The 14737-nt window shown below is 50.4% G+C and overlaps 1 protein-coding gene across 4 annotated transcripts in view; it reads left to right on the top strand.

Annotated features, from left to right (window-relative positions):
* The window catches only part of ELMO1 (engulfment and cell motility 1), a 349884-nt gene that overhangs the window by 315484 nt on the left and 19663 nt on the right, over positions 1-14737 (top strand). For all 4 annotated transcript variants that reach the window (XM_081146832.1, XM_081146833.1, XM_081146834.1 and 1 more), the window contains 2 exons: positions 10766-10929; positions 13226-13338. In XM_081146832.1, the coding sequence (XP_081002958.1) occupies positions 10766-10929; positions 13226-13338 (277 nt within the window). The remainder of the gene's footprint in view (positions 1-10765; positions 10930-13225; positions 13339-14737) is intronic.

Genomic DNA, 14737 nt, shown 5'->3' with positions numbered 1-14737 from the left:
CAGCTCTCCAGCTGCAAAGCCAGGGCTCTTTCTGCTGCAGAAGGATGCGTCACAGAAACACCACATCTCTTATAACTTTGCCCCCCAGGACTTCATCGAGCAGTTGTTGGTCTCGGGAGGAAGTGGCCCTGTCTCACACTGGGCGCCACGGTGACGCCTCTGTTCTCGCCTCCCCCGGGCCTTGCCTCCTGCTCTGGGATCTGCCATGTCATCTGCCACTTGCGGTGACTCAGCTGTGAGCATCCCTCTTGCTTTGATTTCCTGGGTTTCCGACACAAGGCCGTGCTATTTGGGCTCTGCCTGGAGACAGGAGGGTTAGAGAACAGCGGTCGGGCCTTCTGGCTCTGCAGGTTGTTGATTCAACCTGGCTCTGTGCCTCCCCCCTCATGAATTCTCCCTGTGCTGTGGGCTGAGGGGCTGGCATGACAGAGGGGCTCTCCTCTGCTCCCAGAGGGCGCACATCCAGGACTCACACAGGGCCGAGCGCGGTGTCAGCTTTGCTTACCTCTGCTCTCACTCTTCCAATAAGAACCCTCAAACTCTAAAATCATTCTTAATTCCCCCATTTCTTAATTTAAGAAAATAAACATGTTGAGCAACCTTGTTGAGTAGTTTTATTTCAAATATGCATGTAGCATGACTGGCGTCTTGAGCAAGGTCGAACAGTTACCAAAAATAGGTCTGTTTCATCTTAGCCGTTTATTCCCAGGCACCTCCCAGGTCTCCAGAGTGCATAGCACCTTACAGTTAGTTCCCGGGCGTTGTCTGTTTCGCGCTGACTTCTCTGGGGTAGGTTTTCTCACCTGTTTCACAGAAGCAAATTCAGAGGCCAAAAGCCTTAGGCTTTCTAACAGACCGTCAGTCGCGAGAGGGAGGCGTGTCGTGAGGGGTCCAGCAGAGCCCCCTGCACCCATCAGCTCTTTCGCCACAAGCAGCGCTGTGTTGACGGAATAACATGGCACTTTGGGGGAGCTGACCCATGTGAAAAATTGAGGGGGACTGAATTGTCATTCAGCTGGCTGACACTCAGGTCAGTGTCAAGGGGGCAGGATTCATGAATTAAGCAGATTTTGTACTTTCCTGCCAAGGCCTTGGCGTGCGAGCTGCTTGCTCGTTACCTTCCTTCCGGATGGCTTCCTGCCTCGCTGCTGTCGCCGCGCCGTTAGAGCAGCCACGATGCTTTCAGGGTCCCCCGGCCAGAAGGAAATGAGCGCGCCACTGATCCTAGGAGCCAGGCCATAGTCTAGGTATGGGGACCACACAGTTAGTAAGAAGTGTCCTGGCCCTGGCCGGGTGGCTCGGTTGGTTGGACACCAAGAGGTTGCGGGTTCGATTCCCGGGCAGGGCGTATACCCAGGCTACAGGTAGGATCGCCAGTCAGGGAGCATACGGGGGCAACCAGCTGATGTTTCTCTCTCTCCACCTCTCTGTAAAGTCAGTAGCTGTACCCTTGGGTGAAGGTAAAACATAATAAGTGTCCTTGCCCGAAGATGCTGACAGTTCGGTGAAGGGTGGAGGGGGTGCTTGCTTAGCCTAACCCTCCAGTACAGGGACACAGCTCGGGCCGGGTGACAGCGCCTGAGGGCAGGAGGGGCCGCTAGCCTGTCCAGGAGGGGCCGCTTCCAAAGGAGGCATCGGCATGAAAGAAAAGGAAATCACCGGGCGCCGGTGTCTCTAGAAGGCAGCGTCTGAATCGGGAGACGGGCGGGAGCTGATGAGCTGGAAGACGTAGGCAGAGCCCCACGGTGGAGGACAGTCGTTTTCATAATGAAAGTGAGGCTCTCGGCCGCTGAGCACCGGGGTCCTCCACGTGGGCAGTTTGTCCTGCTCGTCACGCAGGTCCCTCTGTGGAGGAGGGGTGGGGGGTCCAATGTGGAGGGAGAGAGGCAAGCCGGGGGCTCTGAACCGGGGACATGGGACCTCAGCAGGCAAAGGAAGGGGAGTGGAAGGAAAAGCGCAAAGCTGAGAAGCTTGACCATTGGACACAGAGGGTGAGAGAGAGAGAGAGAGGAGGGCCCGTGGCGATGTCACCCTTTTTGGTCCAGAGGTGGATGCTATGAACCCTCCTAGGGAATGCCCCGGGAAGGGCCATTTTTAAAGGAAGGGAGGCTGAGTTTTAGAAATGTCCTGGGAAAGGTGCTGATGGGACACTTCAGAAGAAAACGTTCCAGGGGCACATCAGGCTGTAGCTCAAAGCTGTGGTCTGCAGCAGTCCCCTTTAAATCAGTGGTCACCGTGGCCTCCTCGTGACCAACTTGGAGAGCCTGGTGAAAGCCACGGTTTCCCCAGGGGGGAAAAACACGCTTATACATGTGCACAAACCGTGACAATTTCAGGTGATTTGAAGAGCTCCGAGTTAATAATCCCTGCTTTCAGTAGAGCGTAGGGCTTTGAAACGCCACACAAACCCCTAACCTGCAGGGTCATAGTTGAGGGACCATCGAGGGTCCTTTCCTGCTGCTGCTCGATTGGAGGAGTCCACTCACGGCCACACGATTCATTGTCTACACAAGTCAGCGGGAGAGCAGCAAGCAATGGTGGTCCACAGGAGCTGTGGCACACGGCCTCCTTTTTTTAAGATTGTTTAATTGATTTTGAGAGAGAAACATCGATGCGAGAGCGAAACATTGATCAGCTGCCTCCTGCACCCCCCACCTGGGATCGAGCCCACAACCCAGGCATGTGCCCCAACCGGGAATCGAAGCCACAGCCTTTCACCTTTCAGCGCACGCATGATGCCCAACCAACTGAGCCACACCGGCCAGGGCCCCAGGCTCCTTTTAACTCTTCTGTCCACTACTCAAAATCTTTTTCTCAGGACTCGAGTCACTTTACTTTCCCAAGAATATAAACATTCTGCAGTTGTCACCTCCCTCTTTGGACTCTGTTATCACAAGCTCTGTACAATTTTCCCTGAAATAAATTTTTTCACACATTTTTCCTCCTGCTGAGCCTTGTTGGCATTTCTCCTCTCTAATGCCATAAATAGTCCTTGACATCAACAGAGTCCCCCAAGCAGATACGAAGGTGTATTAAAGTATTCTGTCATTTAATATTTATTGAGTACTTGCTATGACCAGAGCCTCCCTTGAGGAAGCTGCTCTAATGAACGAGGTAAATGTGGATTTATAAATTGCCCACAGTGTGATCGTCACGTTAACGGAGCTGTCGGCACCAGCAGTCCTATTTTGCGTGCTGTGCTGTCCCTTGTCCGATGGGTCGAGTCCTTCAACCACGTGTTCAGGGAGCATTTGTCGCACCCTTCCTGAGCCGACTGCAAGGTGCTGTGCAGGCAGACACTCGCACAAATCTTGACTTTGAGAAACTTTCATAGCTTAACAAAGACACACAAAGGAAGCTAAAACAGAAGGCAGAAGTGATATGCCATAAATGTGAAGAAAAGCAAAGGCGAACCTGCTATTTATTGAGTACCTACTGTGTGTCAGAAGTACCTGCTATGTGTCAGGAATTATTTTAGGTACTTTCATTTACATTTTCTGATTGAATAGTCCTAATGATTGGAAATATTATCCTCATTTTAAAGAAGAGGAAATTAAGGCTCAGAGATTATAAGTAAGTTACCATAGACCTCCTTGTTTCTAAAGTTCATGTATTTCCCCTCCATTGCTAAAGAACCATAGGAAATATATCAAAATAATAAAGTGAGAAAGAATATGACCCATTTAGTGCCTACCCAGTGTTCTAGTTTTCTCTTAACTTCATTTATCTCTTTCCCCATGTCTGTTATGGGTATGTATATACCCTGGAATATTCTTAGGGTCTGTCCCTCATGAGCTCTGTTATTAATATTCTGATCATTTCAAAAAGAAGTCCCTTTGGATGTGGCTCAGCAGCTTTCTCCTGTCTTTCCCCTGTGACTTACCCAATCCCTGCTAACATTAATCTTAGAGATAATTAAATGTGCTTCTTTTGCAGGATGGTTTTCTATTTATTTATTTTTTGCAAAGCATGATCATTTCTTAATAAAATATAGACACGGTGAGTACCTTTTTTTGTAATTCAGGGCTTTCCACATTCTTTGTAGCTTCCACAAAGCTACCAACCCACCCTTATGGTTTCCTTTAGTGAATAAGAATTATTACAGCTTAGATATATCTAGCCAACATCCCTTAAGTTGTTGGATGTACCCACTAAGTGACCCAAACTTTATCCCTCTTACAAGTTAACACTTTAAATAAATGCCAGTGAGCTTCGCCACATTGGAAAATTGCTGTGTGTCTGGAACAGTTCGGATGCACAGATCTGTCAGGCCACCCGCCTAGGTGTGCGGCCTGAAGCAATCCTCATTTAGCCGACTCACGCTCTGCGCCCGCGTTTCCCCGCGGTCATCACTCATGTGGCTTCATTAGGGGGTGGGTGACGAGCCCAGCCACTGGGTTCTCCGCTGGGGCCGGAGCCTGTCTAGGTTGGCACTGATTTATGATGAGCGGCAGTGAGCAGTTTGCAGAGCCGTCTTAGAAACCCAGTTAGCCAAAGACAAATAGTTGAAGGTTGGCTGATGGGAGCTCGGGAGGTGGGCTCTTGAGGAAGGGGACTCATTTAGAAGCACCGCTATGACTTGGTTATCCTAACTAGGGAAGGGATGTCTTCTGCCATAGACAATGCTTTTGGGTCTGGTGTTTTCTCTCTTTTTTTAAATATCTTTTTATCTTTTTATTGATTTTTTTTTAGAGAGAGAGGAAGGGAGAGGGAGAGAGAAAGAGAAAGAGAAACATCAATGAGAGAGAAACATCAATCAGCTGCCTCCTGCACGCCCCCTAATGGGGTTCAAGCCAGCAACCCAGGCATGTGCCCTGACTGGGAATCGAACCTCGACCTCTTGGTGCATGGGGCAGGCCCAACCAACTGAGCCACATCAGCCGGGCTGGATTGAAAAAGTGTTGAACATAAGCTCATGCACTAAAAGGACTCAAAGACATTCCTTTAGGGGGCAGTGGGACTTTTAAGAAAATCTAATCCAAAGTTAAAGAGCAGTCAGATGTGTTAGGTAAGATTTTCTATTGCTCACTGATCCAGTGATGGAGGATGGGTGCCCTTGTGAATCCCAAACTCAACTGATTGGTTCTGGCTGCGTGCAGGCGGAGTCCCGGGTTCATCAGAAAAGTGTGCTGTGATGGATTAGTGATGCCTGCCACTGGCAAGGAGGAAAGGAATGAAGGTGTATGTGCCGTATAATCGCCATCTGTGCTGTTTCCTCCAAGGGACCCATCACAAAGGGGAGGGACTGCATTCAGGTGAAAACACGGCAGACCCAGTGGGTTTCTGGAAACTGCAGGAACAGCTGCCTTCATCCAGCTGTGAGGGATGTAGTGGACGAGCAGAGAGGAATGAGTGGAAAAACGCAGGAACCATTTCGGGTCTTCCTTGGGTGCATCAGCTCTAAACCACGAAGTAACTGTCAGGATTTTGCAGAATCAAACCCCTCTGGGCTGCTTTATTTGTCTGAGCTTTGTGGCTATAGCGGTTGACAGGTCCTCCTTTAAAGAGAAGACATGGTTCACAGTTACTTTAGTTTGGGAAGCATTCTGCTGCCTTGGGACAGTAATAACCAACCATGGAGAAGAAGAGGCTGGGGACTTACGAGGTGTCCCAGCTCACACCCTGGGAGAAACCCAGCAGAACGTTGGCGTAGCAGGGCGCTAACCAGAGTTCATGCGTCATTGCTGCCGCAGTAAGCCACCTCCTTCCCTCTGCTTAAAGTGATCACAGGCCTTCGACCCCAGTGCGTTATACTCCCCCGAAACCATATTTTAACATGGAACTCAGAAATAAAATCTGGTTGACCTTCAGTTTATTGGACCGAGGGGGGAGGTTTTCCAAGTATGAGACACTGTAAAATTCGCTAGTGATAAAAAAAAAAAAAGAGGTATAGAGTCTCTTTCAAAGGGCTCGAGTGCCCACCGGGAGACAGTCATGAGCACGTAATTTCAGTACACTGTGAGAAGTGCAGCCGTTGAAGCTATAGGGTAGGAGTAGAAGTATACTTGCGCGCATAGAAACCCGTGCTGGGCTTAATAATCACTTTGTTTTCCCTTCCCCCAAATTATATCGACAGCCCATGCCTCTAAAAGCACTTATTAGGATCTACTGTTGTTACTTGTTTACAGCCTCCCGCCCCCTTGCTGACCTTGAGCGAGGGTGAGCTCTGGCTCTTTGCGTTGCCAGCATTTACCCAGTGATTAGCGCATATGAGCTGCCTAATAAGTGTTAGCTGAGCTGATACAGGATTGAATATATACTTCTAAAGCTTCTGATGCAATACTAGGAATTGACAACTTAATAGATAACATTTAGAAAATCAAAACACGTTTACCCTGCAGAGAGTCTGTTGATTCTGAATTGATTTAAAAATTAAAATGCATATCAGGGTGTTTTAAATTTCTCAACAAAAAATTCTCCATTTAAAATGTCACACTGCTGGTTTGATGACTACTCAAAAGGAGACTATTTGGCCAGGCCAGTGTGGCTCAGTGACCTCATGCACCAGGAGGCCACCAGTTCAATTCCCAGTCAGGGCACATGCCCTTGTTGCAGGCTCCATCCCCATCAGGGGGCGTGCAGGAGGCAGCCGATCGATGGATGTTGATGTTTCTCTCTCACTCTCACTCTCCCTTCCTCTCTCTAAAATCAATTTTTTTAAAAAAAAACACATTTTTTTTTAAAAAAAAAGGAGAGTATTTGGAGGAGAGTGGCAAGAACAGTCCTTCCCTGTCTGTACCAGGCTTTAGACCTGCTAAAGTTTAAGTCCCACTGTGTGGCCATCTTCCCCGCCCACTCCGATGGCTGACCACCGTCACCAACACTTTCATTTTGGTGGCTCGGTCCTTCCCCAGTGACCTACTACTGCAATGACTAATTTCCCCGAGTTTGGCCGCCTTGCCTGGGTAGAGCTAACTCCTTGCAGCCAGACCTGGCCTCTCCCACCCGAATTCCCCCAGGCCTTGCCTGAGCGGTCTGCTCCGAGACCTTTATTCGATCTCTCTTCCAGAGGGCCAGAGCGTGTCATCGCGTTTGTCACTATTTCATAGCTATGCAAAGCCTGCTGGGAGACCTGAACGGGCAGGGTTAGGGTTTCACCTTCCCTGTAGACGTTGCATTTGCTTCTTAACGGTGACTAATTTTAGAGATGCCTGAGGCTGATTGAGCTGTGCCCACTGGTAGCCTTCTGTCCACTTGCCTTTTAGTTCATTCGTTCACTGTCCGAATAGGTATGAAACGGACATTAGGTGCTGGACACGTAGAGATGAATTAGGTAAAAGCCCACCATCCGCCGAGGTTGAGATCACCAAACGTGAGCAGTTACCATTCACTCCTTTTTTCAAGTCTTACCAATGAGTGAGTGGAGAGGGGCACTGAGTGGATCTCAGATTTGTTGGTAAACAGCCCGAGACGTTTAGGGAAATATGTAGATGCCATTCACTCATCAACAAAAACAGTAGGGAGCTTCTAACCATTCAGCTCCGAATTTTTTGGCATCATGATCATGTATCTTAAAAGGAAACATCCTTTCCGGCTGTTACTTCTTCGATGAAATTCCTCCCTTGCTTTCTGGAAGCTCCCCCAAGAGTCAGCCCACCCCAACCCCCACCCCCACCCCACCCCCACGTGGTCAGCCGTAGCTGCAAGAGAACAGCATCTCCATAGCGACCCCAGTGTTAGTGTTGGGGAGACTGGGCATGGCTTTCCACGCCCATGCTTGGTAAAGTATGGCTGTTTGATAAACCAGCTTTAGAAAACCAGCAGTAGCATAATTATTAAACATTTGTAGTCATTTCCCCCCAATCCTACCGATCCCTATTGGAAGAGTGTTTGAACTTTCTTTGCAAGAAAACCGATTGGTTTGTTTCCACTGCCCTGGCCACACATGCCTTGTGTCTTGATTGACTGGCTTCACCTGTTGGCTATGGAAGCTGTGGGTTAAAGGCCACCCGCTAGTTGATTTGCATGGACCCGGCCTGCTGGAGACCGGCTCCAGCAGACACGAGAGAGGAGCTTCCAGGGGTCCACCGGGGCCTTCAGTTAGTAACCAGCGAATCTGGGCTGATCACTGTATTCATTAGGCTCCCTGTTCTCTGGGCAAAGGAAGCTTGATCACACAGCTCTTCCCTCCTCTCAGGGGGGGCTGCAGAGAGAAGACAGCGATCCCAAACCCCACCTTTCCTGTCTCCTCTGGGACTGACCTTCCTGTAGAGGCTGAAGACAGCGAGAGGGATGTTGCTGCCATATCCATCGATCTCCAACAATCCCAGCCCTGATTGATTTTAAGATGAATTGCTGGTAGAAAGGCATTGTGTTTTTTTAACTGGCTACAAAGATGCCTTAAACCTTAAATTAAAATGCCTCCCGGTGAGGAGCGGGCAGCTTTAGTGCCCTGACACTTAGTCTTTGAAATGTGAGCTCACCCGGCCAGCAGGGCATGGGACCCCTGGATCAGGCATTGTATAATGAGCTGTTCGGGGAGGCTAATGGCAAAGCCCTCAAAGCTCTCAATGTGGATTTTGATCAGATTGTCAGGATGCTTAAAGCCTCCTCAGCATCACTACCCCCTGCCATCTGATTCCTACTTTATTAGCCGCTAAAATCCAGGGGATGTACTCCAGCAGCTAGCTCCCTTCCTAGCTGCTCCAGGGCTGTCTGCTCTGCTCCCAGGGTCAGCTTGAAAGGTGACCTTTGATATTGTCTCTAACTGTCCTCTGTGCGGCTCCCTGGGCCCATCTGGACACTGGCCTACACTCAGACTGCCCGCTCAGGGTTGGCACGCAGGCTGCAGGCCTGTGTCTGGGAACACAGATGCTGATTGCAGCCCAAGGCATTGGGGGCTCAACAGGAAGGTGGTGACCACCCTTGCTAACTCGGGTCCCTACTGAGGACATTCATGTGGACAGATGTCCTCGCCATGGTGGCTGCCTCGGCAAAAAGCAGCCCAGGGAGAGTGGTCCTCAGGAGCCGTCAGTCATTTTGGTTTGTGTAAGGAACATTCCCGGGAAGAAAAATGGTCCAGACCTGAAGCCCAGCAGTGAAAACTCCCACCGGAGTCATTTCGAAGCTGGGCTGTGTTGGTCTCTGTCTTCCCCAAGACAGCCTTTTGTCTTCATTATGAAGATAAATCTGTTTCCTGGGGCACCGCTGATTGGGTCAATTGATCCCCCATTGATGGCCATGCCCAGTAACGCCTGCTGCTGTGGCTTCTCCAGGACCCTCTGCTGAGCTGCAAGTCACCCTCCAGCTCAGCCTGGGAGGGGAGCCCAGAACGACAGTTGGGACCCTAAGATACCGTGCCAAGGCCGAAGACTTGATTCCTTAGGCTTTGTAAGCCGGTCAACTGTCTTATAATTCTGTTAAGGGCGTATGTGTTTAATTCTAGAGATGCAAAGTGGAAGCCTAATGATCTTTGGCATTGAACATATCAATCATTATTACAGTCTGAAAGATTCTACGTTAAATACTGTGGTCCGCAAATACAAATAAGAAACAGTTCCTGCCCTCCGGCAGTTTACAATCTAGGTGGGGGGACAGGTGCACTAATAACTAGCCTAACTTCTTCCTAGCGATGTGACAAGAGTCGCTATAGATGCTGTACGCCATACCGAAGGCTCAGAAGGGGTGCTGGATGCTCAAGTAGTGGCAGTGACACCTCCTCTAAAAGAGGTGGTGAGCAGCAAAGTGCCTGGCACAGAATCTAGCACAGAGTTGACCTGCACATGTAATTTTCTCTTATTTCTAAGTTCCTAAACCACCCCAAGGATGGTGGCATGGGCAGCAAGGTAGTAGAGTATTTACAGTCCCGAGTCTAAATCCCAGCTCAGCCACCGGCAGCCAGCTGTGTGGCTTTGAACTAGTTACTTAATGTTTCTTTGGAAGCCTCCTTTCTTCATATGCAAATGTGATGATGAGACTGTCAGCCTCCAGATCTGAGTGGATTGAGGGAGGGGACCACAGTACCTGGCACGTAGTAGTTCCTTTACTAACAGTTGTCCTCAGCTGTCGTGGAGGGTTAGAAAAAGCAGCAGCAAGACTGTTGCCAATCTCTCGATGCCTCTGTCTCCTGGCCTCTTCCTGCTTCGTACACCCTGCTGAAGGTGAACCGTATTATCCGAGGCGATGGTTAATTGCCTCCTTATGGGCTGGATCTGTCCTGAGGCAGCAAATTACCTTCTCTTTTTCTTGAGGCTTCCAGTGGGATATGTCTGTTCTAATATCATAGACCTCAAAAAGCCCTACCACACGCACATCCCCAAATGCATCATTTGTATGAGCACTCGGGCCTGAGCTACACGGGGAAAGCACTCCGGGAGGGGAGGGGCGGGGGTGGCTATCAGTTCATATTCATTTGAACTGGCGCCAACCAAACTTCCAGTTCATTGTGTCTCTGCGATTTTCTCCTGGAAAAGAATAACGCTCATGCAGATGTCTAGCTGTCGCTTGGACTTCGTTCACTCTTGTGTGCGCATTCTCTGTAGTGTTGGCTCAGTAGGAGTCACGTCGAATATAGATCTGGTGGAGCGCTCCTCCCACACCCAGCCTCTCTGCCCCCAGTTCCAGCCCATCTCCCCCTTGTGGTTCCAAGGATACAAGAGGAAATGGAAGCTGTGCACGAGGGTGGTTTACTCTTTGGAAAAGCGTGCTCAAGGTCTGGGCTGAGAGTGCGCGCAGAGGGGTTCGCAGAGGCAGGGGGCTGTTGGCTGGAGCCTTTTCAGTGGGCAAGATTAACCCCAGAGCCCCACTGTCTTCTTCTCACCCACAGGTAATGCAGGTGGTGAGGGAGCAGGTTATGAGAGCTCTTACAACCAAGCCTAGCTCCCTGGACCAGTTCAAGAGCAAACTGCAGAACCTGAGCTACACGGAGATCCTGAAAATCCGCCAGTCCGAGAGGATGAACCAGGAGGACTTCCAGTCTCGCCCAATTCTGTAAGTTTCCCATGACCCTCTCCTCGAGGGCTCTGACTCGCTGTTTCTAGAGTGAAGGTCTACCTGGCTGCTGGGCCGTGTTGGGAGCTCTTCACGGAGGGCCAAGGAAAGACATTCCTGAAGGCCTCAGTCCAGCCATGGAGTCTGAGCAGCCCCCTGGGGAAGGCTGGGCAGGGGTGAACACGGGTGCTGGTCGAAGGATCCAAACCGGGAGGTGGCCCAGTTGCTGACCAGCCTCTAAGGATTTGTAGCTGAAAAGTTGGGGACCTTTTCTAACACTGGGAACAAACTTTTTGCCCATGAAGCAATATTCTATGGAGGCTCCTTTGAGCCAGCCAGAGGGAGGCCCACTGAGAATTAAAGCAATATAACTCTGAAGAAGTGTGCGTGGGAAGCATGGAGAGCCGCAGAGGCGCAGAGACCCACCTCCTCCCTGCCCCCTGGGCCCTGCTCAGCGTGCATCCTAGTGCTCTGTGACTGTCAGCCTGCAGGCTGAGGCTGGGGCAGGGGCAGGGGCAGGGGCAGCGGCCCCCTTTTCCCAGGATTCGGCACCAAGCCCGCCAGCCACAGTCGCATGATTTCACGTAGCTCCGTCTTTAAGATGCTCTGAACCTCAGACGGGAAGGCTGTTGGGTTTGCTTCATCTTTTCTTAGAACTGGCCTGCTGTCTTCCCTTGTCCTGTCCTAAGAGCCAGGTTGGTTTTGTCACCTTTTAATGTACAGGGAAGGAACTGGGGGGGGGGGGGGTGGACATTGACACGTGTCATTCTGCTGGACACAGCTACTTCTACACTTGTGTGTGAAGCCAGCTTGTGACATGAGTGTCATCGGGAAGCCCATCTCAAACCTCTCTCATCTCTCTCTCTCTGATTCTGATTCTTCTTCTTTCTGCCCCTCTTTCTGTTACTGGCTCTTATATATTTGACATTTCTAATGCTTGGAAATTTGCAGAACACCTCCTTCCACTATTTTGTTTTCTCACATCCATATGAGATGAGCTGGCCTTATCCCCATTCGAGGACCAGGACACAGTCTCGACAGCTGAGGACCTTGTTAGCCAGCGGAGGAGCCAGGACTTGAGGTCCAGCCCACTAATCCCTCAGTGATGCTTGTCTGCCTCACCACAGTTCCTTCGCCAAGTGCAAGATTAAGGCAAGGTTTTTAAAAAGCGCACAGGTTTGAAAAGACAATAGCCTGACTAGGACATCTGCCTGGCATTCATTTTCAGACCTCCAGTCACCTTTAGAAACTGCAGAGCAGAACTGCAGACTTGCACGGGGTGGGAGGAGGTGAGGCAGCAGGGGAGGGGAATGCTTCCCTGTGTCTTTGGAAAACCTCTGTGACACCAACCAGCTCTTCCAAGGTGGGCCACTGCAGTTTTACATGGGTCCTCAGCGAGCAGGTGACAGCCAGAAACGCAGAGCAGGACGCACCTTGGATGAGCACCTGAGTCCTCCGAGACACCGTGTCTGTCTGTCTTCCCTGCACAGCACTGGCCTCCTGGGGCCTGGACTTGGAATTGCTCTTCACACTCTCTTTGGCCCACCTCTTATTCACCCTCCTTTTACTGATTTACCTGCCCTTAGGTGGCACTAGAGCCCAGCCGGCGTGGCTCAGTGGTTGAGCTTTGACCCATGAACCAGGAGGTGACAGTTCGATTCTTGGTCAGGGCACATGCCCAGGTTGCTGGCTCAATCCCCAGTAGGGGGCATGCAGGAGGCAGCCGATCAGTGACTCTCATCATTGATGTTTCTGTCTCTCTCTCCCTCTCCCTTTCTCTATCTGAGATAAATAAAAACATTAAAAAATATTTAGATAGCATTAGAAGAATATTTGTGAGAACAAAGCCAGTAAAACCACACTTTCCCCACCTGGGAACAAAACCCCAGGGGAAGACGGATGACCCGCAGCTCAGAGCAAGCCCCGAGTTAGGGACATGTGAGCCTGACTCTTGTGTGGCATGGAGTGGTTGGAGAACATAATCGAAGCAAACTTAGTTGACATCTGTGGCTTTGTAAAACAAGAGAAGAAATTTCTCAGGACACTTTGGTCTAGGAAAACATCTCTGAAGCGCCTGGTGCTTCTGTGGGCATCGTGTAAATGTCAGAGGATCTATCGTGTTATTGTAACAGATAAGCCTGTCCCCTGACGCTTCATGAATGATTCTCTAAAGCACGGCTTGGGCGGTGTTGGGGTGTTCGTGAAAAGATCAGCTGCACCCCCTTCGCCCCCCCGTACCCCTGCCCACGAAGCCCTGTCCTCGAGGTCTGCTGCGAATATGTGTTTATTTCCACAGGGAGCTCAAGGAGAAGATTCAGCCAGAAATCTTGGAGCTGATCAAACAGCAGCGTCTGAACCGCCTCGTGGAAGGGACCTGCTTTCGGAAGCTCAACTCCAGGCGGAGGCAAGGTGAGTGCCCGGGGCCACTCCAGACCCGGCGCGGGTGGCCACGGGGTGGCCTGTGGGAGTCCCGGGGGCATGGCACTGGGTTAAGGGTAGGCCATGCAGCGCTGCGCTCGGGACAGGAATCACGGTCCCAGTAAATTCTGATGCCCTCTGCATCCCCCACGAGAACCAAAGTCCAGAATTCCCACGAGACCCATGTTGCTGAAGGGCCCTTCTGGGCCATTTAGGACCATGAGTTTGCTGGTTGTGCTTCAATGACAGCTAATGTGTGTTGACTGAGAGTCTACCATGTGCCAGGCTGTCACTTCACTTAAGTTAATGCACTTCATCCTCACAATAACCCTGTGAGGGAGCTGCTGGGATTACACCCAGTTTACAGATAAGGAAACCGAGGCACTGAGGTGTTAAGTATGTCCCTCAAAGTCACGGAAGAGCGAGATGCTCCAGCAGCTCGATGGCCCTGACTTACAATGACTCACTGTCTACCAGGCGAGCTGACACTGGATTCCACCTAGAAGTTTCAACACAGACCCCCCTTTTCTCAACCCCCATACTGGCTCTCTTCCAGATCAGAATTCTTTTTTTGTTTTGTGTTTTTGGAGATGTAAGTAAGAGTGAACCTAAGTGGCACAGAATCCGTTTTTATAATCTTGCAGAAAAATGTCTGAATTATCTCTATAAACTCTAATCCTGAAATTTCAAGTCAAAATGGGTGCCTTAGACTAGTTCCAAAAGGTGGAAAGCAGTCTCGCTGTTTCTTAGCCAGACAAGTGAGGTCCCTTGATTGCTTTAGTGCTCCCTAGACCTGCTGCTCATTGCAGAGTCGAAGTACTCATGTCACACTGTCCTAGAGACAAAGAGTCAGAAAATAAACCCGAAAAATAAGGTGTGGGGAGGGGTGAAGAGACCGAGGAGCAGCCAGGAACAAGCGTAAGCATCAGCGCCTGTACCAAGAAAAAACATTCGTTATGGCTGGGAGAAACTGGCAGGTATTTTTGAAACGTGATGGGTGCCCTGTCCAGACACGATGTTCACCCACTAATGACAAACGTCATCTCGAGTTTATGCTGAGGCCACCCCTGGCCATTTCCTGTACCGGCTTCGTGCTGAATATTGAGCAAATTCAATGATTTCTACTCAAAATCGTACTATGGAATTTCCAAAGCAGAACATCCTTGAGGAATGGAAGCGCAGGTTGTTCCCAGAGGATGGGAGGCTGTGACAATGGACTTCAAGCTGGGCCTCAGGACAGGACAGTGGGCAGAGTCATGAAGGGCTGAGCTAGAGCGGGGCTGAGAAAGGCTCCCCCTGGGAAGAGCAGGGCAGGAGGGAGCCAGCAGCAACCACTGGGCCAGTGGAGGGCGAGTTCACTCCCTCCTTTCCCTGGGCACCTTCATCAGTA

The sequence above is a fragment of the Miniopterus schreibersii genome, assembly GCF_964146895.1.
Source record: "Miniopterus schreibersii genome assembly, chromosome: 9".
Lineage (NCBI taxonomy): Eukaryota > Metazoa > Chordata > Mammalia > Chiroptera > Miniopteridae > Miniopterus > Miniopterus schreibersii.
Note: the sequence above shows the minus strand (reverse complement) of the source record. Positions and strands in the feature narration are given on the sequence as shown.